The sequence below is a fragment of the Brassica napus genome, chromosome A7 (assembly GCF_020379485.1).
Source record: "Brassica napus cultivar Da-Ae chromosome A7, Da-Ae, whole genome shotgun sequence".
Lineage (NCBI taxonomy): Eukaryota > Viridiplantae > Streptophyta > Magnoliopsida > Brassicales > Brassicaceae > Brassica > Brassica napus.
Genome location: NC_063440.1, coordinates 11,305,795 through 11,333,223, shown reverse-complemented (window position 1 = coordinate 11,333,223; position 27,429 = coordinate 11,305,795). Strand labels below are relative to the sequence as shown.

The window sequence follows — 27,429 nt, the reverse complement described above, 5'->3', positions numbered from 1 at the left end:
AGTTTTTTGAAAAAAATCGCTTCTACATTTTCATACTATTCTGCTTCCGTTTCCATGTTATGTCAAAGAGATTAAAGCCATGCTAAAAAAAACATGTCAAAGAGATGCTGGATCACGTGAAAGTGAGTAATGATGAATAGTACGTACGTTTGTGAATTGGTATAGGTTTAGGTTATAATTGAGACCTGGTGTACGTTTAAGAGGGAACCAGAACCTACCCAAATCTTTGCTTTTAATATCCATATCTGTCTAGCAAGCTAAAGACCTTTTTTTGGACGAAACAGCTAAAGACCTTAGGGTATAATCGGAATATTATATGATGCGTCTTATAAGCCATAACATCTAATAAATTTAAATGTAATCAAGAATATCATATGACTAGATATAACCCGCGTGCATGCGCTGAGTAAATTTTTTATATTTATGTTTGTGCAATAAATGTTTTAACCTTTTGCAATACTATAATATTTATTTTGAAAATACAAATATTGGTCTTTTAAATGTATCATCGTTATTGAAGAGTTAACGTATTACAACTCACTTTAATTATTTTTAAAATTTCATATGCTAAAAAAAATAAATTAAGTTTTGTGGCTGATACAAATCACAATAAAATGACGAAAGAAGATTAAATTTTTTGCTCTCGTTTTTTTACTATTGACTCTCCATCAATGATTTCTTCTACCTTTCTAAAATTGTGCTTTCGTTCTCTATGTTTCACTGGTATAATTTTGTTTTTTTTACTTTTTATGTGAATTCGATGAATTACATAAGTGTCAATTTAAGAAGATAGACATATGTATGTAAAAATTAGTTCCACCCCAGGTACATATTTAAAAATCAAACTTTTGAAGAAAATTACTGGCAAACTATATTCACAGGTTAGTGTTATAATGTATCAAGCTGTTATAGAATATAAGTGCAGACACGAAATATAAATGTATGTCTAGTAAATATTCACCAGTTCGGTCTAAAAATTATCTAATTCTAAAACAACAAAATAAATTACTTATTTTATTAACCTATGCTTTTGAGATTTAGTTACTTAAGAGTATACCAATAAAATATATATATATATATATATAATACTTTACCATTCTAGTATATGTAAACTATGTATAAATTAAGAATTGTTTGATTTATTAAATGATAAACCAGAAAACTTATAATAAATAGTTCAAATCTCAAATTCTTACAATTATAATAGCTAGATATAATATTAATGAGAAACAAACATTAGACGAATAATCAAGTCTTTCATTCTTCGAACAAATTCAAAATGAGGTGATTGAAGTTTTGTCATGATATTTCATTAAAATATTTTTAGAAATAAAATCAAGACTAAATCTGAATAAATTAATATATATATATATAATGCTTCCACTATCAAAAATCACTTCGATTTGAAGAAATGTATTTATGGGATTGTGAGGATCATATGACATATTAGAAATCACCTATTTAAAAAATAATGTGTATACATGAAATTATATACATTAGCGTAAACACATAAATTAAAACCAATACATTTTGTTTATTTACAATCATGTTTTTTGTAAATAAATCAAAACAATCATTTTATTTACTTTATATTGTATTTAATTAAACTTTAGTGATATTGACATAAATATTTATAGTATATTTAAATATAAATATTTATTATCAATATTTCCTACTCATATGATTTTATTAACATTTGTATATTCGTTGTAACAAAATTTTAAATCATTAATCATAAAAATTTTAATGCGAGATTTTTCAATACAAATTTTAAAACTAAAATATTAAGATCTCAATATTATTTCAATGCAAATTTTGAAATTAACATATTTTATTTTTATATAGTATATAATTTAATTAAAATGATATTAATATATATATATATTTATTATTATCATGATACTTCATTTTCATACGATTTATGATCATTTGTATCTTGCTTGGACAAAAAAAAGTTAAACCATTGATCACAAAATTTCCAATGTGAGATTTTTATCATTTTTAATAATTTATAGTCATTTTAAAAAATTCAAAATATAACTTATAAGAAAAAAAACTTATAACAAAAAAATCTAATTTTTAGTATATGCTCAGTGTGATTGTTTAATTTATCTTAATAATATAAAATTAAGCAAAAAAGAGAGAGGAAAATTTATTATCAAATATGTATTATTCATAATAGTTAATTATCATATATATGTTAATCATATTAGGTAATTCTGTAGCTTTTATTTAATGAAAAAATGAAGAAAATTATTTTGTACAGTACTAATCGATTTTATAGTTAGTTTAATAAAAAATATAATATATATTTATATGAACCAACTTATTTTTTTAAAGATTCTAAGAATCATCCTAGTGATGACATGTGGCTACAAAAACATAATGTAATGCTCTATGATTAATATATATACCAAATTAACGGTTTTCTCCGTGGTTACAGAAAAACAGAAAATTTATAACACATTTTTTCTTGTTAAGGCATCTTAGATTGCATTGTATGTAAGAGCATTTCTAACTCACTTCTATAATAGAAATCTCTAAAAAAAAATAGAGATAAATTTTTTGCTCTAATGTGTTTCTTTATAATTGAAGAATGCTATATTTACCTATATAAATAGAGAAATGCTATATTTGCATCTATAAATAGTTGAATGCTATTTTTCCCTCTATTTATATAGACAAATATAGCATTCCTCTATTATAGAGAAACACATTTGAGCAGAACGTCCATTTTTTAGAGAGATCTATTATAGATAAGCGTTGGAGACGGCGTATCTAAACGTGCGTTATTTTGTTGAAATGCATGCGTAGACATGCAAGTTGCAAAATGCCGTAGTTGACCATGTAAATGTAGAGTAGTTTGGATTTTGTAATTATTCGCGATCTGCATCACATTATATAACATGAATGCGTTCGTGTGTGCAATAAAAAGTCAAACAGATGCATACTACATATTCATACAGAGTGAGGCATTGTGCAGAGAGAAACCCACGCGTTTAGAAGAGAGGAGACAGTTCTGGTATCAACTTTAATGTTGTACCGTTGCATGTTACCTACTTTCCTAGCTTCGCCCTTTCATTTTTGTCTTCTATTTTTTTGTAACCTACTACTAACCAGAATAAGATACTTTAGTTGAGCAAGGTATTTTCTGTTTCTGTTTTTGATTTAGGGTCTGACTGGTTCAAACGCAGCGGTTGCGGTTGCGGTTGCGGGCGTTTGCGGATGCGGGTGGTTGTGGTTTCTAGCGGTTTTAAGAGATTTGTACGACTGGTTCTGCGGTTAGAAATTGGTGCATTTGCGGGATACTTATGACTGGTTAACTACTAGATACAGCAGCGGTTAAATAATAAATTAACAATATTTTCATTTTATATAATTATAAAAATATCAAAAATCATTATATTATAATAAATATATAAATTATATTTTCAAAGTTATAGTTTAAAATTATAGAAAATATTTTTATTTTAAAATTTTGTAATATTAATTAAAATATCATAGATATATTTTAGTATTTTTATAATTTCATTTTTAAAAATTTATTGAATATTTTTATTTTTGTATTTATATGGTATTTTAAAAAAAATAAAAAAAATTATCCTCCCGCAACCGCCCGCAACCGCAAACGCTAGCTGGAACCAGCTTTTGAATTTAAGAGGTTCGGAGCGGTTTGAAGCGATTTATAGCGGTTTGTATGATTGTTTCGAAACGCTGTCAACCGCTACCAACCGCAAAAGCTGCGTTTGCGGGTGGTAGCGGGGAAACCAATCAAGCTCTTATTATAACCTGGCCTTTCAAGAAGGACATTCACTCATGCCATGCACGATTTAACATTTTGCCACGATTTTCCATTTACCCTATTTTCACCCCCAAAAAATGAACTTGTTCATAAATCTCGCATAGCATTTTGACCATATATCTATGTTTCTATGTTTCATAGTGTATAAATACTATTATCATCTATAAAAAAAATGTTCTATATCCTGCGTAATCACTTGGCCACGAACATTTGGTTGGCTGCCACAAGGAATTCAAGACTTTGCTTTCTTTAATCTCATATCTTCTCCTAGCTAGACAAGATTTTGCTAACGTTTAGTTGAAAACCTAGTTATTGTTTTTATTGAGAAATGACCGTTACCTTTACATGCACTGAGCAAATTGCAAATCGTTGTTTATTGGTAGCGTGGAAAGTTCCCAAATGAAAAGAGTTACTCTTGCGATTCGATATATAACAATAGTCGTGTGATAACGTACATGATAATCTCCAAATAAAAAGAATACATGTTGCTCAGAGCACAATATATATATAATATATATATAATATATATATATATATATTGCATGCAACCTATGTGTATTGCGTTAGGGTTTGGAGACGTTAGGGGACGTGATCACTTTATCAGTTAAAAGATAGGCATGGGCATTCGGATATCCGTTCGGGTACGGTTGGTTTTTTCGTGTATCAAGTTTTTTGGGTTTGAAAATTAGGCCCCGTTCGAATATTACAAAATTTTGGGTCGGGTTTGAGTCGGCTACTCCCGGGTCCGGATGGGTTTCGTTATGATGTAAAAGAACCTGATAACCGAACAACCAACGTATCTGAAACGGATTTGGATAATAGTACCCAAAATAACCATATTAACCGATTTGGTTCGGGTATTTTGTATCTAAACTACCCAACCATACGAAAAAAGTAAACCAAAAATGCTCATTATATACTTTTTTTGAGGATTTATATCCAAACTATCATATTTTATCCAAAAACTATACAAAAGTATTGAAAATAACTAATATATTTAATTTGTAGTTTTAATTTAAATTATTAAAATAATTATACATATAATTATAAATAATATTTGTAAATATATATATATTTACATTTCAGATATCTTCAGATATTCATTCGGATCAGATTGGATACCGGTTCTTTGGATACATAAATTTTGGATCCATTCGGTTATTTATCTCATATCTGATCGTGTTCGGATCCTGTTTTCGGGGTCGGTTTTGGATCGGTTCTTCGGTACAAGATATTTTGCCCAGACCTAGTTAAAGATTACCAACATTGATCAAAATGGTGAAAGAGATGAAGTTAGTGAATGGTGATTAATTATGTTAGTTGTAAAACCTATGTGGACTTTAACTAACCAAAACGATATGAAATTAGTGGTGGAGGTTAAATTCTGCAAATGCGAGAAGGTCATTTAGTCACAATCGAGTAACAGTAGGAAACCAAAGAGGCTACACCATGAAGAAAGAGCCCTAGTTGAGACAAATCCACGTGACTTAGGTTTTCATAAAAAAATAAAAATATAATAAAACCCTAAATAAGCGAATTGACCACATAATCTAGTAAAAAAGAACAGACAAAACATAACCTCATGTAGAAGGAACAATTTCTGAGCGCCGCCAGTTATTAATTCAGAATCATAATTTTACGATTTTCAACCCCTCTCCTTACAACTCCCAACATCATAATTTCCTTTCCCATCCACAAAATACTGTCTAAATCAACTTTTAACTAATTTTATTGATTGTTATAACCATAGTACTTATTGACACTGTTCTTCTTTGTCCACAATACTATTCACGAACAGGTCTCTAAAATACAACACTAGTGTTACATTAGAATTGTAATCTTTGAAATAGTTCCAAACTTCAAAAATATTTAGTGTGAAAGCGAATTAGTGTTTTTCAAAATCGTGATTCAGTGTTCCAATTTTATAAGTTTAGTTTATTTTTTTCAAGAAAATAATGTTTTTGAGCATTAAAAACAAAGAACAAATCAAAAAGATATATATCCATTATCGAGACATCTTGAAACTTCTGAGAATAAGGAAAATAAAAATAGTATGTATAATAATTACGTTATTGTTACTTATCAAAAAGACATGCAAGTTATTACCCCAATTTTATGTAAGTCCGTAGGAAAATAAAGAAAGACACAAGACGTGGAACATGAAACTTCGTTAAACGTACTTTTACTTTCTCTCTCATAGAGGAGTGATCACAAGTCAAAAAGACGCAAGTCTCTTCGATTTTAAAGAAATGATGTTATTTTTCCCTCTATAAATACGTTATCAGCTACCAATATACATTCAGGTACCTCAAAAAACTCTAAGAGAACCACATAGCAAAGCAAATACTTTCTTTGCTTATAATAAAACTTCCCTCAGGTCAAACCATGGATGAAGCAATCATGAGACTAGAAGGTGCTGAGCACAGAGAAACCAACAATCATTCTCTGAAGAGAAAGCCATCAAGAACTTCCTCCACCGCTCCATGCTCTCCCGGAAGTGTACCCACCGCAAAATCTGTCCCCGGAGCTGGCGCTTCCGGTGGCACCACCATCAGGTACCGCGGCGTGAGGCGTAGGCCATGGGGTCGTTACGCTGCTGAAATACGCGATCCGATGTCCAAGGAGAGACGTTGGCTGGGGACATTTGACACTGCTGAGGAAGCAGCCTGCGCATACGACTGTGCTGCTCGAGCCATGCGTGGTCATAAAGCTCGAACCAATTTCGTCTACCCAAGCCCTTCACTTGACTCTTACCACCATCGTATTTTCTCGTCTCCTCCGATGAACATGTTCCTTCGACGCGACGTTTTGAACTCTCAGTCTCTTTCTCATTTTGCTTACCCACTCTCTAACGTAAGCGGCCCGGTCTACGATTCATTCGCTAATGTTAACGATGTCTCCGAAGATCACTCACCTAAAGCGAAGCGGTTTAGCACCTTTGACAACGAGAGCATGATATCAATCCTCGAACCAGAACCAGCTGGGTCTGGTCTTCTTCAAGAAATTGTTCAAGGCTTCTTGCCCAAACCTATCCCTCAACAAGCTGCTACACCTCCAACGACCATTGGTGTATTCCCGACAATGGTAGAGACTGGTTTTCAGTCTGAATTTCGTCTACCGGATCACGTCAATGTTGAAGGAAACGGGTACGGTCAGTTAAAATATCATGGAGAGTTGGGTTGGGTGGATCATGAGGGTGGGTTTGATTCAGCCAAGATGCATCAGAATGGAAATGCCGGAATGTTATATCAGTATTGCTTTCATGATTATTAAACCATAATGGTTGTGTTTTTACGTGCTGATCACTCCACTGTTTCTTTAGGATTATGACAATAGTTTGGGTTAGCTAACTCAAAAGCCTTTTGTCTTTTTTTCTTCATCTAGTTGTATGATAGTTTATCTTTTGAAAGGAAAAATCATCGGAGAGTATGAGAGATTTTACCTTTTTTTTGGCAAATCAGCATGGGAAAGCTTAATTGAATTGTATATTTATATGACATGTCGAGTCAGCAAAGTTAAGAAGAAAAAGATATGACAAAAAATATAAAAATTGGAAAATACTCGTCGTGGAGGGGGGAATGAAGACAACTCCAAAAGGACAAAATATGAGATATCTAGAAAACTAGATCTCTTCTAATAAGTTGACTTTGAAATCCATAAAAACAGCCTTTGTCTTCTTTCTTTGTCTCCTCTCCTTTACCCTCTCAAATCATCAGAAGCGCATATTTTGAAGTTCACAATATAGTTAAGGCTCTTGTTTTAAGTTTGATCAAAGGTCCAAGTAACTGGTCCATAAAAACTCCATAGATAACCGTATATTTACTCGAATTTGCATCATTGCATGTTAGTAATGTAGCCTAGTTTCCGTGAAGTAATCATATATAAATAGCAAACAATCGATAGAAAAGACTTATTAAAAGAAATAAGTTTGACCAAACAAGGTTGCATTTCAAAAATACACACACACACACATATATATATATATATGTTTTTGTTGTTAACCCTATATATTTTCTCGGACATAGGCTATAGTAGGCATACGTATTCAGTTATTCTGAGTCGGATTCATGTCGGTTTCTTTCATATCCAAGTCTTTGGAATTCTTGACGTTTAGATTTTATTAGGTATTTAGAAAATTTAAGTTGTAGTTATAAGTTATGGTCGGTTCCTTTCAGATCTAATATATTAAAACAGAAATCATGACTTTTTTTCATGTGTGATTTTTTTAGTTTGGACCATTCCTAGAAAATATCATATTTTACATAAGTTCATTATTATATCTTTTAATTTCTTTATCTTTTTATTTGAAATACAAATGAATATATTTAAAATGTTCTAACAAAATCTTTTTAAAATCTTTTTAGAATCTTTTTAAATTTACTTTTGAAAATTAGTTAGTTTTAATTTAAATTATCATAAAATATAATTAGAAACTAAAATTGAGTATAGTTTTGGTTTATAAACGAAAATTTAAATAAAATGAAATTAATTAATTTCAAAAATACATTTACTAATAATTTTTAAAGATTTTGTTAGAAATAAATAATTATTTCTATTTTAATTTTTTCAAATTTGTTTTCTAATAAAATAAAAATCATGATTTTTTGATGAGTGATATTTTTATTTGGACCATCATTTAAATTTTCTATTAAATGTATATCACTAATGCTAATATATACAATATTTTTAACTACTTTAATCATAATATCTTTTATATCTTTTATTTTTTTTAATTTTTTTTTTAAATTCTAACAAATCTCTTGAAAAAGATTATAATAAGATCTTAATTGTCATAAATTAAATATAAATATTTTCAACTAATTTTGTAATCAGTAATGAAATGTTTCTAAAAGAATAAAATTATATCCTATTTTATCAATTTTATAATAATATCTATCATTTTAAAACAAAAACGTTATATTGAAAAAATATGATAAAATTATTTTAAATTGATAAGTTCACATATTATTTTCATAAATATAAAATATTTATGCTAAAAATATAATATGTTGGTAGAACTAGGGATGTTAACATGGGTAGTTACCCATGGGTTTACCCAAACCCACTAATAATGGGCTGGGTTTTTACCCATCTAAGATTAATTGGGTCAACCATGGGTATTAATTTTAAAACCCATATTTATGTTGGGTAAATACAAAAGGGTAATGGTGTACCCATGGGTTTTCAATTATATATATAGATTTTTACTATTTTAATTAAATTATATAAAAATTGCAAAAACGTTTTTTTCCGTCAGAACCAAAAAATGATTTTTTTCCGCAAAAACCCTACCTAAACTAATATTTCTCACAGAAACCAAAAACGAGTTTTCCCGCCGAAACCGAAAAATCGAGTTTTTCTACCGAAACCACAAAACTTGTTTTTCCGCCAAAACCATAAAACTAAGTTTCCCGCCAAAACCGCAAAACTGAGTTTTCTCACCAAAACTGCAAAACTGAGTTTTCCCGTTAAAACCGTAAAATCGAGTTTTCCGACTGAAAGCCCCAAAATCGAGTTTTTCCGCCAAAACCGCAAAAGGTGTTTTCCCGCCAATGCCGTAAAACTCAATTTTCCCGCCAAAACCGCAAAAACCGAGTTTTCCCGCCAAAACCGCAAAAAATGAGTTTTCCCGCCAAAACCGCAAATGAGTTTTTCCGCCAAAACCGCAAAAAATGAGTTTTCCCGCCAAAACCGTAAAACTGAGTTTTTCCGCCAAAACCGAAAATTGAGTTTTCCCGCCAAAGATGAGAAACCGAGTTTTTCCCCCAAAACCGCAAAACCGAGTTTTCCCGCCAAAATCGAAAAATCGAGTTTTCCCGCAAAAATCGAAAAATCGAGTTTTCCCGTCAAAGCCGAAAACCGAGTTTTTTCCCAAAACCGTAAAAACGAGTTTTTCCATCAAAATCAAAAACGAGTTTTTCCGCCAAAACCGCAAAAGCGAGGTTTCCTGCCAAAACTGCTAAACTTCAGAATAAATAAGATAATACTTTGGGTACCCACGGGTAAACCTATACCATATTGGGTTTATTTTCTGGGTTTGGATTTCAACCCTGATGTTTCTGGGTTTTTGCAGGTTGGGTATAAACTGGGTTGGGTTATTTGTGGGTTGGGCTGGGCTGGGTTATTTTACCCTACGTTAACATCCCTAGGTAGAACGGGTTAATATTAGTAAAATATATAATACATGTATAAAAATTTATCTTATCTTAAACTTTTTAATATACAGTAATTCACTATATAAAATTAATAAACATTAAAAAAAATTACTAAAAAATCTAGCAATTTGAATTACGGATCATGATTATAATAAACTAAATACAAAATTGTTTTCACATATATTATTTCATGCATTAAAAAATATAGTCTAACACAAATTAAATAGGACATATATATAATAAGCAACATATATATGTGATGATTTTAATTTACAGCATGAAAACTATAAAATTATTATATTTGGCATAATTATACAAATATTTAAATATGTGAGTAACAATAAAAATATATAATAATTATGTAAAACGAATATCTATATATATAAATGTGAAAATATATACTCGCACGGTTGTGCGGGTGGAAATCTAGTTTATATTTAAATTTCTTATAAAAAATTTATAATTCGGATACATAGCAGGTCCGAATCGGTTCAGATATTTAAAATCCGAAAATACCGAAAGTACCCAAAATCGGATCCCTACCGTATCTCTCCATTTGGCTGTCCAGCCGGATAGTAGCATTTCTCATTTTCGTTATCTAATCCATGCCTTGTATTTATTGGTTTGTGGAAGGGTTTCTGTCACTTTAAGTGTGTGTACTACATATCTTCAGTCTGAAATTAAATTATAGATAATTTCTTCTTACTTTTTGATCTTGCTACAATATTTGAAATGTTTTTACGTTTTATCAGAAAGCGATTTTTTTAAAAAATGGTACAAACGTATATCCCCTCTAGATGCCTTCAACGTGTTTCAAAGGGCAGTATTAGATTAAATTTAAATGTTACTTGTCATGACAGAATAGTGCTACAATGGCAACACAAGTCGACTTTCATGATACTACAGAGAAAGACGACTGTAAAATTCAAATTAGTAGTGATGGTTGGGTTGTAGCTGACTACAGTCAAAACCTAATTTCGTTCTCATTTAGTTGGATTTCTGTCTGGAACAACTTTGCTGCTATTAGGCCAATTACATGTCAACTTCGATCCGAATATTTAACATGATGTATTTTTTTTTTTTTTGAACAATAACATGATGTATTTATATCCAAAACGAACTAACGCAGCTCCAGATTAGTGGGTCCGAATTATCGAGTTTATTTTCAAAAAATGTAAAAACGATTGCAAATTTAACCTGGGCCTGTAACAATCTCGTCACTTCTTTTTAAGGCCATTGGGCTTTTCTTATTTTTCTTTTGTTGGTATACAGTCAAATGCTGCATCACTTTTTGACCAAGCAACAAGGGCACTATATAGGACAAATAGAACCACGTTTTTCTTATGCTCTCCATTCAAGCTTTCGCATTAGATCAATCCAATGATGCATCATTATGAAAGCATCTAATTCTAGCAAATTATGACAAATGACCAACAACATTAACTACTATTTACCGTTCCATTTATACTGATGGCATATACCTTTGAACATTATAATCCCTTGGCCTACACCTCAAGGATCCGACGCCGTTTGAATAGTTTGCTCCACGTTGTAAAATGTTATTGAATCAATAATAATGCTTGTTGCTGAAGCTCAAATCTTACACCCCTATAGCGTATTAGATGCTAATCTATTAGACTATCATTATACCAAATCTATAGACATGTGCACCTATATATTTCTATATTTGCTTGGAAAAGACATAAGGAAAAAGGGAATGTGATTCACCTCTTCGTTTTATGTTGACGTCAGGTACCACACTACATCTCTATATAAAGATACCTCCGATAGTTTTCAAGGGTATCTCTAACAAAACCATACTCAGAACAAGCAAAAAGAGCAGAAAGGGTTTTATTTTCCAGAAAATGGTACTTGAATACTCCTCCAACCACAAATCTCATCACCGAGACTCAATGAAGGAGTTCCAAGTTTCCTATGTAACTGAAGAACTTATGCAGGTCTTCGAACATGCAGATTTGAGGAGGAAGAAGAGCGAGAAGATGGGTAGGAGAGAGGCTGCGAAAGAAAAAAAGGATGTTGACAAGGAAGCAGAGGAGTTCATCAAGTTTGAGCATAGCAAGTTCTGTAAGTGGATGACTTAGAGCGTCTAGTCTAGTCCACTGATGATGAAGAATAAGAAACAATAAGGACATACCATATTTTATATATGTTGTACTAATGATATATAGATATTGTGCTCATCTTCTTTTTTTTCTTCTTTTGGTGCAACCATCTTCTGGTTTTTATTTTGGTTTTTGTAACAAAATGGATTGATGTTGACTTTTTCTAAAAAGATGCATCTAAATAAACAAATAAAGACTATAAATGGTATTGTTCTTCACTTCCGAACCTTAGTCCCACTTTAAATGCAAAAGATATCACATTTCCATGAGTTTTTTTTTTGGTAAAACATTTTCCATGAGTTTCTAACATAATTTATGAGTTGGATGAGTGTTCGATCCATGGTTTAATCTAATCCAATTTGTCCGTTTGTATGTTGTTCTCCCCATGTATGGTCCAAGGTTTCTAGATGTCATGCCTTATATGAAAAAAGTTGTGATTTTCATATATTATTTAAAACAATTTTAAGGTAATTAAACACCCTAAAAAATCCCCAAAGTTCAACCAAATATGTTTGAGACGCGAAGCCATTATCGTATTAATTTACGTACACAATAAATAAAATGTAAACACAAGAGTCGAAATCTGATTTTTGCATTAGACAACAAAACACAACAATGAAAAAAACCTCTTTTCCATACCAACAGAGGGAAAACAAAAACACCAAAAGGGTAAAAAACATAGGATGTAGTAGAGGAAAAAATACAAAAACAGAGGAAATTGAATGTTGGTATCTTCCTTAACATAGCAAAAGCTAAAAAGAAACTGCAAAGAGGACAGGTCGTGTGATTATTACCAAACCAGTTGTCTAAAAAAGCTCTGTGGAAGAAATGCTTGCAAGAAACCAACTCACTCACTTCCTCTTTCTCTTTAAACCCACAATGACACACACAACACTCTACTCCTTTCTCTTCTTGTTATCCTCTGTTTTAACACAGAGACTTGAACTGCGTTATCGAGACTCTTCTTCTCCTATCCTATTTAGGCTTGTCTTCCTCTATCTCTATGGAGGGTTCAGTATCGTATCCAACAATTTGAAAAACAGAAATCACCATGCTCTTTAAGAAACAAGAAGTGGTACTACTCCTTCTGACGCTGTCAGAAATAGCGAAATACCCATTGGTAATAACGTTTTATTGTTGTATTGTATTCACAGAGACTGTACAGCGCTTTTGAGAGAGAGAGAGAGAGAGAGAGAGAGAGAGAGAGAGAGAGAGAGAGAGAGAGAGAGAGAGAGAGAGAGAGAGAGAGAGAGAGCCATCACTCATATTACGATGGGCGATTAGAGTTTTCTAAAACCAGCGGTGGTCTAAACATGTGTCACCACGACAGAGGTTGTCGTTAGAGGATCATCCCCACCCAATGATTGTGTTATGTTGTCTGCTGTTCCTCTGACACCTGTTCTGATCAGCCAACCAGATGGTGCGTTGCGGAGAGCTCATTTTTCTCCCGTGGTCGACTCACAACTGACGTGTGGAGACTCAACTCACACCATGGCAGCATGGCTAGGCAGGACGCGCTGACACACCTGTTCTGTCTCAGCTCTTTGAACTTCATTGTTTTGGCAAAAGTGATTTGATAAATCTTGAAGAGTTTATTAACAAGCCTCTTTCTATTATCCAGTAGAATCTGATATAAGAGGTATTTATATATATATTACTACTATATAGATCTGTATGTAAATATTGGGAAGAATCACTCCAGAATACAACAAAAATGGTTAAGGTCCTATTGAACGGTGGTTGACTTGGATTGGCTTTGAACTTGTAATGATTTGAAATAATCCTTCTCTGCGTTATCTACTCTGCTCTCGAACATTTTCCATTCCATATGGCATCTGTCCCTCACCTACAATAAACAACAACCACACTGAAACATAAATATGGGACACATCTAGTTGCTTGCTTATCAAGTTATTGTTCTAGAGTATATAAAAAAGACAAGCTTCTTATTCAGACAAGACCAAACCCTCCAAAACAAGACCAATCTTCTTATTCTGACAAGATCAAGCTTTCTTACCCCTTCCAATGGAGATTTTCCATTTTCTTCCTTTCCCTGACTGCCAAGTGAAGGGATAAACTGATGAACAATCCACTGAGAGTCTACAATTCCTATCTTCTCGTAAGCAGGCTCCTTCATTTTTCAGATATAAATATGAAAGCCTATTTGTTAATCTATTGAAAACAAGAAAATTGATTTTAATTAACAGTAAGCATCTGGTGATGTTTAATGTTTTTTGTACCTCAACACATCTTCTGAGTGCAAAGTCAAGACCCCAACCGTGAACCAAATCATTCTGTTATCGGTTCATAAAAAGGTGTACGTAAGAGTAATTGAAAAAATGGTATCTTTGAAAATAGAACAGAGCGAAGAAGACAAGAGATGATAAAGTAAATGTAACCTGGATCATATGCCACACGCAGCGCCATGCATCCCTTGAGAAAACAGGAGCCATAATCTCTACAAATCTGTTATATTATCAAAGACCTAAAGTTTTATACGAGGACATGTGAACATTGAGTTTGATAGAGAGGTTATTAAACATACGCAGCACATGGAGGCCGAGGAGGATTGGAGCACCATTCAAGTTTTTCATCTGTTTCCCTGGTAAGTTGCAAAGCCATATATGTAAAAAAAAAATGTGACAAAAATCTTGTAAGAGATGAAGTTGTATATGAGTCATATATACTTATGGACTTCGACATGTTTTCTTCTTTTAGTGATCTGCCATGTACAACCTTTCTCTGGGTCCAAACCAGGCTGTGAAATCTCAAGGCCATGCTTCTTGACCATGTGTACATATCTGCAACAATAACTTTAGTGAAATGATTAAGAAAATGCAAGTTAATGTAAAAGAAACTCACTCTTCTGCGTTAAAGTGATCAACTCCAAGATCTTCATCCCATATGAATATATAATCGTATCGCGCTACAATGTCCGGGTGCAAGAATCTCTTTGCGTACCACCTTAAAATTCATAATATATAGGAAAGTCAAGAAACTCGTATGGTTAGAGAAAAAGAGAGAGGTGTAATTAAGCAAAGCTATACCATTTGGTTTGCTTGAGGACACTTATGTGTATTACATTCTTTGACCACTCAAACTCATCATCCCACTCACTTACTCTCCCGTCATAATGAAACAGAACAATGGTGAAACTATCTGAAAACTGTTTTTTTAGGAAAACACAACATAATGAGTTTACTATTAAGCACAAGAACAGAAAATTATAAAGGGCATGAAGCAACCTTCTTAATACATGCATCTATATTGTGTCTCTGGTTATATCCCACGGTAAATGTTACTAGATATCTCGGTTTATTCTTCAAATCCTGAAGAAATAGAGAAATGAAACTGAAGCTATCACACATGAGAAGTGTAAAATCCAAGAATGAGATTGTGTTAAGAGAAACAAACCTCTTCAGGGTTCCCCCACAATCTGCGCAAGTACAAGTCTGATTCAGATGCAATAATACCCGGTGGCAATCTCTCAGCGCCTTGAGGATTTGAAGGAACCCATATCTGAGAATGTGAATCACATTGTTCTTGAAACATGCAAACAAAAGTTGTCATTCTTCTCAAAACAAATACATAAAACATGCCTTTGAGTTATCAATGGCCTGTGTAGGAGCTGCAGTATCTGAATCTATATGTGAGAGAGCAACAGAACGAAGAAGGGTTTTTGGTAGACTAGCCTGCACAATACAAAATGGCAACAGATGAAGAAAGATCTAAGAAGAAGAAAAGATTGAAGAGAAAGAAGATTAACCTTAGTGATCCATAAAGATGGAAATGATAGTCCAATCAGAATACCAAAAGTTACAGAACACAAAGCAGTTGCAAGAAGCTTCATGCCATGATCTTCTGATCTTCTACATTTAGTTGGACTGTACTAACAACAATTATCATCTGATCTAAAGCTTTATCTGCATCTATAGAGAGAAGAAGAAGAAGAAGAAAATAAACGAGATAAAGATGCTTGTTTACCTGCGTGACAAGATTCCCATAGTTATGTTTTAGTGTACCACTTTTGATTCTAAGCTCCAAATGCCATCAACACCTTTACTCCTGTTAATTGATATAAACAATACTATAAAGAGCCAAAACACTCGAGCGATACAATTAAAACATGTGACAATAGGAATGATCTAATCAATGATCAGAGATTTTGTTTACGATGTTGAAGCAAACGGCATTTGTATTACAAAATAAAACATGACATTACAAATCAGTAGAAGGCCCTGGAAAATTTGAGATGAGCAATGCGTTTTGATCAAGGTAGTGATAGCTTTCGGAGATCTTTGACTTTTCAGAACAGACGTGGGTTTTAGTTTTCTCACAAATTAGACGTGAAAGCAGTATGCTCTATTGTTTTTCCCATAAAAACGTTTAGTGAGATTTCAGATTCTCTGTGATACGGTTAGTGATTTGGCATATGGAAGCTTTCCCAAAGTTTTAGAATTTCTAAATTAATTGGCATTGATTTTGTACTTAGTTAAGTATTTTCCCTTTCTAAATCATATGTGCGAATATTATCCCTTTCTGAAAAAGAAGGTCAAGAAGTAAAAACCTTTTGTTTTAATTTTGAACGCTTCAGAATGAAAAGTTATATATCATCCTTTTATTTTAGCAACTATAATACATCACATAGCTATAAATTTAACATTAGAAAGGATAGTAATAATTTTATTTATGGTTACTGAATCACATAAGTATAAAATAATCAACAATTAATAAAATAACAATTTTAATTTACAACAATGATGATCCAATTTATGTATATCAAATTATAAATAATATACTAGATGGTTTCTTGTACCATGCGAAAAATAATAACTTTTATTTTTTGTTCAGAAAATATTTTTATTACATTAATTTTTAAAAGTATAAAGTAATCATTTGTAATTTTTTATCTATTTTAATTTTATAATTTCATTGTATTTAAATTATTGTATTTTAAAAAATAATTTTCGTTTTTTGAAATAATAATTTTTATACTATTTTACTTATTTTTTAAGAATAAAAATTTATTTGTCGGTTTTAGTAAAACATATTTAACTTATAAAAGATACCTGAATGCTAATGATCACTACATTAAATTATTTTATCACAATTAAATTTTAAATACAATTCAATAGTTTACAAACTTGATTAGATATAGCTTTACTTATCTTTGATATTTTACAAAGATTATTAAATGTCTAAAAATCTTATCAAAATGTAAATATCTATAATAAATTGGTCATGTTACAATAATCTTAACATCATGTAATAACTGCCGAAAATAATATAATATTATTTATAAAAATATGGTAGTGACACAATATCTTATTACAATTTTACCATAGATTGATGTTCTCTTTAGAAAAATTAAAATATATAAATTACTATTAAAATAAATAAATATTTTATTTATTTTTTATTAATTTGTTGAGTGTATAAGTTTATGATAAATTTTATCTAAGATTTAATTTATGTTGCTTATAATTTTTTTATGGTTACTACTATATATTTATTGTTTCTATTTGAATTTTATGTCATAATTGTGGTAAGACATGTCATAATTAAACCCATATTGTAGACTTGAAAACTCTGAAAGTCAAATCTTGGATGAATTTTGGTCAATTGCAAAAAGTAACATTTTTAAATTGTACACTGAAATGAAAGCCTACATTTACAAAATCACAACTTTTATTCAACTATAGAAAGCAACCCGTAAAATGGTCAATTGCAAAAACCAACCCAAAGAGTAGACCTATTTGACAGTCTACGTCTGTAAATTGAAAAGAACGTCTACATCTTCAGAGACTAAATATTAAGTCTGCATAGAAAAATCTATAAAAATGTGAATTTGTGTATTATTCATTAATTTTTTTCTAGTTTTTTTTGTTTGACAGTGTGTGTTAGTTAATCCTAATGGGTTTGAGTGATTTTGAAAAGAAATTTTTTTATAATTATGAAGATATAATTCATTTGATTTGACAATGTTATTAGCTAATAATTGTAGACGTATTTGTAAGTCTTCGTTTATAGTTTTGCTAGTAAGGCTGAGCTTGTTTCAAAGCTGAAGTCGGTGGCTGTGGAATATAAATTTACATTCTCAGCATATAAAACAACGAAAACTCTGTATGTGGCTAAGTGTCGTGTTCGAGGATGTGGTTGGAAACTTAGAGCGAGTGTGAAGCATGGGCCAAATACATTTTGGGTGACAAAATATTCGAAAGGGATGAAGAATCGGAAAAGTTGAAGAATGTTCCTTGTGCATGATGACTGTATACATGGTAAACTTTTTGAAATGACACAAGAAGATTATGATTTGGACAACAAAATTGAGAAGATGGTGCTAACATATTCCTTACCAAACATCATTTAAAACAAATGACTCCGAATAGGCAAATACTCCTCTTATACCTGTCACGAATAATCAACAAGTACGGAACTTGATCGAGTTATCTAAGACACACTTTGTACGCCTTTGTGTATCAGGCATGCGCCAAATACACTAGAAATTTTTGGATTAACTATATGTTAGATAATAAGTGTAGACGTTTTTGTAAATCTACAAATGTAGACTGCCGTTGAAGTCTACGTCGTAAATTCTATTAAAAGTGTATTTGTGTATTATTCATCATATTTTTTCATGATTTAATTATTTTATAGTGTATGTTAATAAAATTTTAATGGTCTTGGATGAATTTCACAATTTAATGTGTTATAATTATACACTTGATACTTATTGCAAATTGTTTTGATTAGTGTTACTCTTGAAAATTTTTGGGAAAATTTTGTATAGATTTTCTTCTTCTCACATGTGTGTTAGTTATTATTTTAGCTTATGGTGGTTTTACTTGTTTGGTTGGTTAGATCTTGTGAAAAAATTGATATCTAACAAAAAATTAATAATATCATACAAGTGAAAACAACTAAAAATGAATACAATGTTTATAGATTATGCATTAAAAAATTATTTAAAAATTAATATTTTATTATGAAAGTTATTACAGAGCAATATAATAAAAAATTTTCTTGAGTATGTTTGATTTTTCATAACCTTGATGCCTCAAATAAAGTCTTGGAAAACGTACCTGCAAAATAAGATAGAGTTATGAGAAAAACATAAGATAAAAAATGAAATCATATTTTAGTAGACTTTTTATTAAGTCTACGTAAAGTTATTGTTTAGTAGATTTTAGTTGAAGTCTACACTAATGGAAAACTTTCATATCTAAAAGTATGCCTTTAGAAAATTTGAAAATACTTTGTTCTGGAAAATATTTCAAAAATGGTTTTTTTGTCATCCTTGTAACAAAGCAAAAAAATAATGTATGAATCTATAAATTTAGTTCATTATAAACACAAAATATCTTATAATGAATATAGGGAAAGCTTGCATTTTTGGGAAGATAATTTGAAAACATTGGAAGAGAATACCTGTAAAATAAAATAAAATTATAAAAAATAAGATAAAAATTAAAATCAGATTTGAGTAAACTTCTAATGAAATATGCTTAAAAGTCAAGGCTAGTAGACTTCATTTGAAGTCTACCAGCCGTAAGTTTTAAGTAGATTTCAAATGAAGTCTACTCTATCAAAAAAAAAAAATAGTTCTGACAAATAAATACATTAAAAATATGAAATAAATTTAAATCTAAAAAAGTTTTAAAAATATAATTTAATAGACAAAATAGTTATAAATTAAAGACATATTAATATGAATTTTAATATGTAACTTTATTTGAATATAAATACTAGAACACATATTTTAAATCTATAGATGTAAACCTTACATTTCTAGGAGGAGAAGAGAACAACTATGGAAGAAAATACCTGCAAAATAAGATAAAATTATTAAAAACATATAAAAAAAATTAAAGTCATATTTTTGTAGACTTCCAATTAAGTCTGCTTAAACTTTGTGGTTTAGTAAACTTCATATGAAGTCTGCAAGCTTTAGTAAACTTCTTTAGAAGTCTACACTGTCTGATAACTTTCAGATCTGAAAAAATCTATATATTTTGAAATGTGAAAATAATTTTATATCTGAAAATACTTTACATAATAGAATTTATAAGGTAAACTAGTAGCAAATTAATGTAGAGAGCTTGATCTATAAATTTATTTGAATATAAACATGTAAATACATATTTAAAATCTATTAATCTAAAACTTATATTTTTAGAGGAGAAGATGAAATCCATGAGTGATAATACCTACCAAAAAAAGATAATATTGTGAGAAATAAATAACATAAAAATACACATTTAAAATCTATAGATCTAAAACTTACATTTTTTAAAGGAGAAGATGAAAACCATGAATCATAATATCTAAAATGACAAGATAATATTGTGAGAAAGACTTGAGAAAATTTTAGAGAGAAAGAAGATAATGAGAGAGTTTAAGAAACAATTGAGAGAATTTTAGAGAGAAGAGAGAGAGTTTTGGAGAGAATGGAGAGAGTTTTAAAAACTTGTGCAGCCACTTTAGAGAGAGACTGTATAAATTTTGTTTATATAGGGAGACAAAAATGTAACTAGGTTAAAATTTACGATACTGTAGACTTCGTTTGAAGTCTACTAAAATTAAAAATTTGGATTAGATCTTACTATAACTTAGTAGATCTTTTTGGAAGTCTACTATAATAATTTAATTATTGTTGTTTATTCTTTATTATTTTAATAATTTTAATATATGATTTATTAAATTTATTTCTTTATTTTTTAATAGTTATTGTATATGATTTCACTTTTTTATTCGTAAGGAACTTAACTTAGTTTAAATATAATGATTTTTTGTAAAACAAATTGAAAAATATAGACTGAAAAAGACGTCTTCAGATAAATAGACTTTATTGTAGGTCTACAAAACCCTAAACCACAAATCTCAAACCCTAAATGTTTTGCTTGATAATCAAAAAGTCTCATTTATACAAAATATAAACTACTAAACATTAATATGCAGATTTAAGTTAATAAAACAAAAAAAATAAAATCTAAAATCTAACCCTATGAAATCAACTACTAAAAGACATAACATGTTAGAACCTTTTGTTTCTAAACTATGAACATAGTCTAACACATGATAACCAAATTAGTATATATTCTTCAAAATTGTTTGATTATATGAAATTTTAATTTATTTACTTCATATTATCCATTATATTGATGATTAGTTAAAAATATCACAATAATTATTTTTATACATTTTCAAAATTAAATTATTAGATCAAATTAGAGTGTAGACTACAAAATAAGTCTATAAGGTAGACTTCGTATGAAGTCTATATATATGTAGACTTCTTTTATTACGTGTAGACTTCCAAATGATAGAAACGTAAAATACATTTCTGTTTTTTGTTTGGTCATAAGGGTTAAATAGTACTTTCACTACTCTTTTAGGTTGGTTTTGCATTTGAGTGAAAGTAGAGTACACTTTTACATTTGAATTAAATATTTGGGTTGGTTTTAACAAATGTCCCCTTGAAGTATTGAGTCATATTTGCAAAAAAAAATCATTTAATAAATTAGTCTAATGAAGAATATTATAAAACTAAACATTGAAACTCAAATAAATATTAAAAATATAATGCTATTTATCAAAGAACAGTGAAGGTTATTGTCATTATAATTCAAAACAAAAATATTTATTATAATGATCTCATAATTCTTTCATTGTTATTTTTATTTATAGTATTTTTAATCTATAATAGTTTTTAAATACTTCATAAATTAATATAAAATAAATTTTATTATAATTTCTCACCCGCAGAGCGGGCAGACCCAAGTATAAAATAAGAGGTTGTTTTGTAAGGAAAAAAAATTCTCTGAAAGTAAATCAAGCAGATGTGTTATTCTACATTTAACGTATAATTACTGTTCATATTTCTTTATTTAATGGAAGATGTAACACACCATTGAAAACACTTTTTACTCTCTAAATAGTAATTAGAAGGAAAATAAAATACCATTAAATATGGTCATCCAAACAAAACAACTTAGGTCGTCAAAAAAAACAACTTGGTGTGTCCGAGGAAATTGTCGCAACAAAGTTAATTCATTGTCGTTTTGTTAAATGGCCAAATCTTTTAATCCCACTGGATAATGCATATCAATTATTTTCTCTATTTCTAAATAATGACTTTTCTACTGTTATTATTATTAATGAAGATAATTATTTGGTTTTAACTAATGACCATTAAAACAATAAGAATGAAAAGTAAGATCAGAAAAGAATAAAATAACAAAAATAAAGAAGAATTTTTGTTATTTATGTTTTTCTTTCCAAATTTTGTGAAGAGTATGTATGTTCTATCTTTCTTTATAAATACTAGTGTCTTTGTCCGGGCTACGCCCGGATAAATTTCTTCTTATAATTTTTAATTAATTTTAGCTTGTTTATTTTTTATAAAAGCATGTATATATATTATTTCAAAATTGACTACCAAAAATATTAGTAATAATACACAAATTAATTTATTATATTGTCCAACGAATTTGAAATGAATAAACTCAAGGGTTGATTGGTAATGGTGGTAAATGTTTTAGACATCCACTCTTTTCTAAATTTTTTTTTAAAAAAAACAAACATATTATAGCTTTTAAAATTAAAGATACAATATAAATTTTTTTGTAAAAAATAATATATTAGTTTTCAAAATCAACTTTTCTAAAGATTTTATTTAGTGCTTTGAAAATAAATATACAGCAAAACAATTAAAGCCGAAGCAAAACAATTCACAACTTATTTTCTAAAGTAAAAACAAAAACAAAAACTACAGAACAACCAAACAACCACTCACTTTTTGTTGTTTATTTATTATTAAAATTAACGGAAAGTGATGAATAGTCAATATTCTTATGTTTCAGCTAAAATATTTTGTTCATATAAAATAATTGTTAAATCTACATTTAATTTTACAAAACAATTATGTATTTAGAATTATTGATTTTACATTTTAAATTTTTGCCCTCTCTACAAAAAAATACAAACTGACATATATACATGCTTTTTCCGATCAAATAGTAATGGAATTAAGAGAAATGAAATTGCTTTACATGGTTTCTGATTAAAATAGATGATTTAAATCGGTTATTTTTACAAAACCAAACTATTTTATGATAAAGAATAAACTGAATAAAAATATCAAACAACAAAAATGCTATTTTTTTTAAATGTCGGTTCTTCACGAAATTCCCATCCCTTTTGATGAAGATTGTTTCAGGTTTCATTCATATGAAGATTTTGAAGCTAAATGTGATCTCAAAGGTGACATCTACGGTAAGCTCTCTAATTTTACAAATCATCTCTCAGTTACATTACTTTATGTTTTGTTGTAGTTTTTAGTCTATCTTCCTGCTTAGATAAAGAAATCTGGAATTTTTTTGGGTTAACGTAATAAGTTCAAGTTTTTAGAGTTTTGGTTTGTCTTGAACATTCTCTGAAGTCACTCTTAAAAGAGGCACATGTCGATGAATTATTTTCGGTCATTCGGTTTGTGAAAGTTAGTAAGTATATACCAAGAATTTTTATTAGCCATCTAACTTACACCCTTAATAGATGTTGTTGGGCACCAGGCCCGGCTTAATTTTGTAGGGGACCTTGTGCAAATTCTAAATTTTCAAGAGTAGTAAAAGGAATTTGCAAAACAGGGCCCTAATTCTACAAAATTAGACCCTAAATTCTAGCTAAATTCTTCTTAATTTTTGGTGGACCCTGTGCAAATGTGCCTTGTGCACATGGCAAGAGCCGGCACTGTTGGGCACATGAAGCTGGTCAATGAACAGACTCTTATTGAGCATCCCATCCTTGACGAAGTGGAGATTGCTACCACTCTGCACATTTTGGTTCATGTGCAATCACATGAGTAAGTGTTTTTTTTTTATTTTCAAGTCACCATCTCTCGGTAGTTCCTAAATCCGTAAGAACTTATTTTTTGCAGCGGAAAGCTCTACCTTTGGGACCAGGCTGCAACAGACTTCTGCAAGAAATTCAACTCTTATGAAAACACTCTCACAGTGCTTTTGGTCACGACTGTTAACACCAAACGTCTCGGAGGTTACCATTTCTCTCTTTAGTCTCACATTTTCACTGATAATTGTGACATGTTTTCCAAAAAGTTTGTCATTGTTCGCTTATGTGATACTAACTTATTAACCATACAAAAACGTTTTGTTTTTTTTTTGTCATTGGTTGCTAATTTATCATGCATCACATAGATTGTATATTTTTACAGCCTTATTAATCATATATAGCATGCAGAGTTAGTCCATTGAAGCAGAGCATTTTTATCTAAAATTTTGAGACTATCAGGTAACATGTAAAACTATTGTGGTTTCTAGCATGATCATTATTGATTCATTGGTCCCTTATGTTTCTCATGCTTGTTTACATCCATGTTTTAAGAAGAACTCAGATGTGGAGACTTCTCTTTTGCTTAATCAAACTCCATTAGTGTGCTATCCTTCAAGTAAGACTGACATTCTTACAGCAAACAACAATACAATGTAGTATGTTTGTTTGGAGGAACTGCCTCTATGGAGAAGTTTTCTTTCATGAGTTCATTGAAGATGATTTTGAACATGTCTTTGTTTCTGTGGTTGCGAAAAAATTGTTGGGACTGTATACGGAGTTTGGTTTAAGGCGTTCTAAATAACAGTTGCCTTTCGAGGCAGAAACAATGTTTAGGGTGAAAATACGTTAGTTGTTGATGTGTTTATAATCATTTAGAGAATGGATGAAAGCGAAAGTTGCATACATGTTCGTTGATGAGAAGTATTTTTGAGCTAGATGAGTAAACCATCTTTTGTTTGATTCCGCACCGTCCATAAATAGATGACTCCTAAATCCAGTTTTTCATTGATTAGTCTGATATGACACCACTCCAATTTTTTTCCTCTCGATCTCACCAAAAAATATTTTGGATTGTGTCTTTTAGGAAACGTAACCTCGCTGACGAACTGTTTATTACTTGGTTATAGGAAATCCCAGAGAAACACTAAAGGAACAATAGATAAAAAACCAAGGATTTGTTCAAAAAGAAAAAAAAAAAAAAACCAAGGGATGTGGTGGGAGGAAGAAGTAGGTCACAGTCTGAGTTGTTATCAGGTTGTATGAGTCGGTGTGTTTTCTGCTAAAAGATCTTGGGAGAAGATCAATTACCTGTGATGTTTTTTTTCTTCTACGTTTTAGAAGTACGTTTGTTTTTTTTTTTTTACTATGTTCCTGTAACCGTTGTTAGTCTCTGTTTTCTCTGAGTTAGTAATTATGTAGGTCTGGACATCATTTGCACCATTATGGTTTATGTGCAGGAATGATCATGAATTGTCTTTGCACTCGATCTGAAGTAAAAGCAGGGCTACATGTTAAATTACGTATTTTCAAATAATAATAAGCCTTGGTATAGAAAATAGGAGAGGTGCCAATGCCAATAACAAAGATTCATCACAGGAAGAAGACAAATTTATGAAACATGATAACATACAATATTATGTTTTGATTACAGGGAGTAGGATTTTATATGAAGGCTAAGAGATGTAAAGAGGATTCAAACAATGGTGCAGCAGCTCCATTATCATATGTACTAACTGTTACCATGTCACATGTATTGTTGTATGGAAGGCAAGGCTTGTAAGACTCTGGCTCGGGCTTCTTCCTTAGCTGTTATGCAATGCAGACCAGATTCATCGTACCCACTACCGTAAGAAAGCTCTTCTCTTCATCGAGCATAAAACCTGATTCACACATGCATTCAAATCTCAATATTTGTATTGCATCTCTCATACATCTGAGGGTTTGGAAGAAAAAAAAATTGTTTGTTTTAGAATCATACCTTATAGCTCAGTGACATCGCATGATTTTGTAATTGCATTTCCCACAGTTGATATGCATTTTCATCTGACTTTCTGCTCAGAAACGAACCAAAACAAAACAGGAGTCATGAAAACAAACCATATGGCTTTCATATTAACAGTATGAGCATGTTTTGTTACCTTGGCCAGTTAGCCGCCACGATGGAGAAGAGATTAATGGGAAAATAATGGAATTTGGAAATGAATAGAGGAGTTATGTACATGTTTTGTCTCCTATTGTTCTCATTTCTCAGCATTTATGTTACTGTTATGAGCGACTTTACTTTGAAATAAGTCTTTTTCACCCGAAACTTTTTGTTTCAAGGAACTCAATGTAGCTGTGTATACATATGTGATACATTTGTCTACATCTAAACTATTTACATATATACATTTTGAGTCATTGAACTATAGGTTTTCTTGATGGCATTTACCTGGTTATTGTCGTGGACCCAATCCACAAAACCTTATTTGGCTGGTCATCTCATTTGGCATCTTCATATCAATAGCATAAACATATCAGCAACAACATGAGACAAACTACTTTAAAAAGAACTTGCGGTTTATAGATTATAATTCACATTGACATTCCTGTTACCGTAAGAAGAGCCAGCCCATTGTTCCTAGAGATAAGAGAAAATATAACTTGATTTCAGAATAATATATGTTGCTGTAGTGTATTTTGATAATTGAAAAATATATTTCAAAAAAGAAAATCTACCCCATCTGCTTGCCATTCATGCTCGTACTGTCGTACATGATCAATAAGAGCAGAAAACATCGCCTGAGAGAGTGGAATTAATATCATATAGGTAACTGGATTTGAATGTGAAGAGTTAAAAATCAGTTTGAGGATATCGATGAGGTACCTACTCGTCGATCAGAAGCAGCTATGCGACAATTAGAATTCCTCTTCCTCATCCCAGAAATGGATTAAGACGAATCGGAACTCGGACTCTCCCAATGCAAGACAGAGATCTTTGAAGAACTGGGCATTTACTGGTGAATATGCTGAAGTAGGTGAAAGTGAGGGATTTATAAACTTTTGAGCTGCGAGAATCTGAAGCGATAAAATAGGGTGACTGATGAAGTAATTAATGGGATATTATGAGTAGTAGCTGTGAAGGGCGTGGGCGTTGAGGATGAGAATCGGAGAAGACAATTATTGATTCTATTTTCAGATGAGATGAAGCTCAAAAGACAGAGCCGCCTAGGTTTAAGGAGATGATGACGTGGCTATAGAAAGTTCTCTAATTGGTTGATTTTTTAAACCAACGTGGACACTCTCTTTGGACAGCTTATTCTCCTTTTATTATTGTTAGATTATTATTTTTGGTTCGAAAATGAATTTCCTTGTTCACTTCATTCATTTGACACAAAAGAAATTAAAGCCTTTAAAAAAAATTAATGCATATTTTATTAATTTGTTAATTTCGGAAGGAAACAATAAATTAATTAAGGAAACATAATACATATCGATTCTTAATTAATCGGTTCTAGCAAGG

General features: G+C 30.7%; 2 protein-coding genes, 1 long non-coding RNA gene and 1 pseudogene across 4 annotated transcripts; 1 reads left to right on the top strand and 3 right to left on the bottom strand.

Annotated features, from left to right (window-relative positions):
- Positions 1 to 6,087: 6,087 nt before the first annotated feature.
- LOC106357704 (ethylene-responsive transcription factor ESR2-like) lies at positions 6,088 to 7,390 on the top strand. The gene has a single exon (XM_013797396.3). The coding sequence runs from the start codon at positions 6,188 to 6,190 to the stop codon at positions 7,073 to 7,075; it is 888 nt and encodes a 295-aa protein (XP_013652850.2). The 5' UTR covers positions 6,088 to 6,187; the 3' UTR covers positions 7,076 to 7,390.
- A 5,171-nt stretch (positions 7,391 to 12,561) lies between these two features.
- LOC111199348 lies at positions 12,562 to 13,198 on the bottom strand (annotated as a pseudogene).
- LOC106357722 lies at positions 12,976 to 18,769 on the bottom strand. The gene is made up of 11 exons (XM_048736684.1): positions 15,847 to 18,769; positions 15,495 to 15,772; positions 15,326 to 15,409; positions 15,128 to 15,246; positions 14,943 to 15,044; positions 14,768 to 14,881; positions 14,626 to 14,682; positions 14,480 to 14,546; positions 14,321 to 14,374; positions 14,098 to 14,211; positions 12,976 to 13,926 (listed from the first exon to the last, which is right to left on the bottom strand). The coding sequence occupies exons 2-11, from the start codon at positions 15,675 to 15,677 to the stop codon at positions 13,807 to 13,809; spliced, it is 1,014 nt and encodes a 337-aa protein (XP_048592641.1). The 5' UTR covers positions 15,678 to 15,772; positions 15,847 to 18,769; the 3' UTR covers positions 12,976 to 13,806.
- Positions 18,770 to 25,450: 6,681 nt separating this feature from the next.
- LOC125576487 lies at positions 25,451 to 27,138 on the bottom strand. 2 transcript variants are annotated; one of them, XR_007314873.1, is made up of 5 exons: positions 26,794 to 27,138; positions 26,646 to 26,708; positions 26,066 to 26,547; positions 25,906 to 25,978; positions 25,451 to 25,807 (listed from the first exon to the last, which is right to left on the bottom strand). It is a non-coding gene; the product is annotated as an uncharacterized LOC125576487 (long non-coding RNA). The 2 variants fall into 2 exon arrangements; XR_007314872.1 differs by having other exon boundaries at positions 25,906 to 26,547; positions 26,794 to 27,133.
- Between the last annotated feature and the right edge of the window lie 291 nt (positions 27,139 to 27,429).

Excerpts from the sequence above, each read along its gene's own strand:
- LOC106357722 (XM_048736684.1), bottom strand. The coding sequence starts at position 15,677 with ATGTTTTATGTATTTGTTTTGAGAAGAATGACAACTTTTGTTTGCATG. Across the intron at positions 15,410-15,494 it reads TGTGGGGGAACCCTGAAGAG|GATTTGAAGAATAAACCGAG; the intron begins GTTTGTTTCTCT and ends CTATTTCTTCAG. Across the intron at positions 14,882-14,942 it reads GATCACTTTAACGCAGAAGA|ATATGTACACATGGTCAAGA; the intron begins GTGAGTTTCTTT and ends TTATTGTTGCAG.
- LOC106357704 (XM_013797396.3), top strand. The coding sequence starts at position 6,188 with ATGGATGAAGCAATCATGAGACTAGAAGGTGCTGAGCACAGAGAAACC.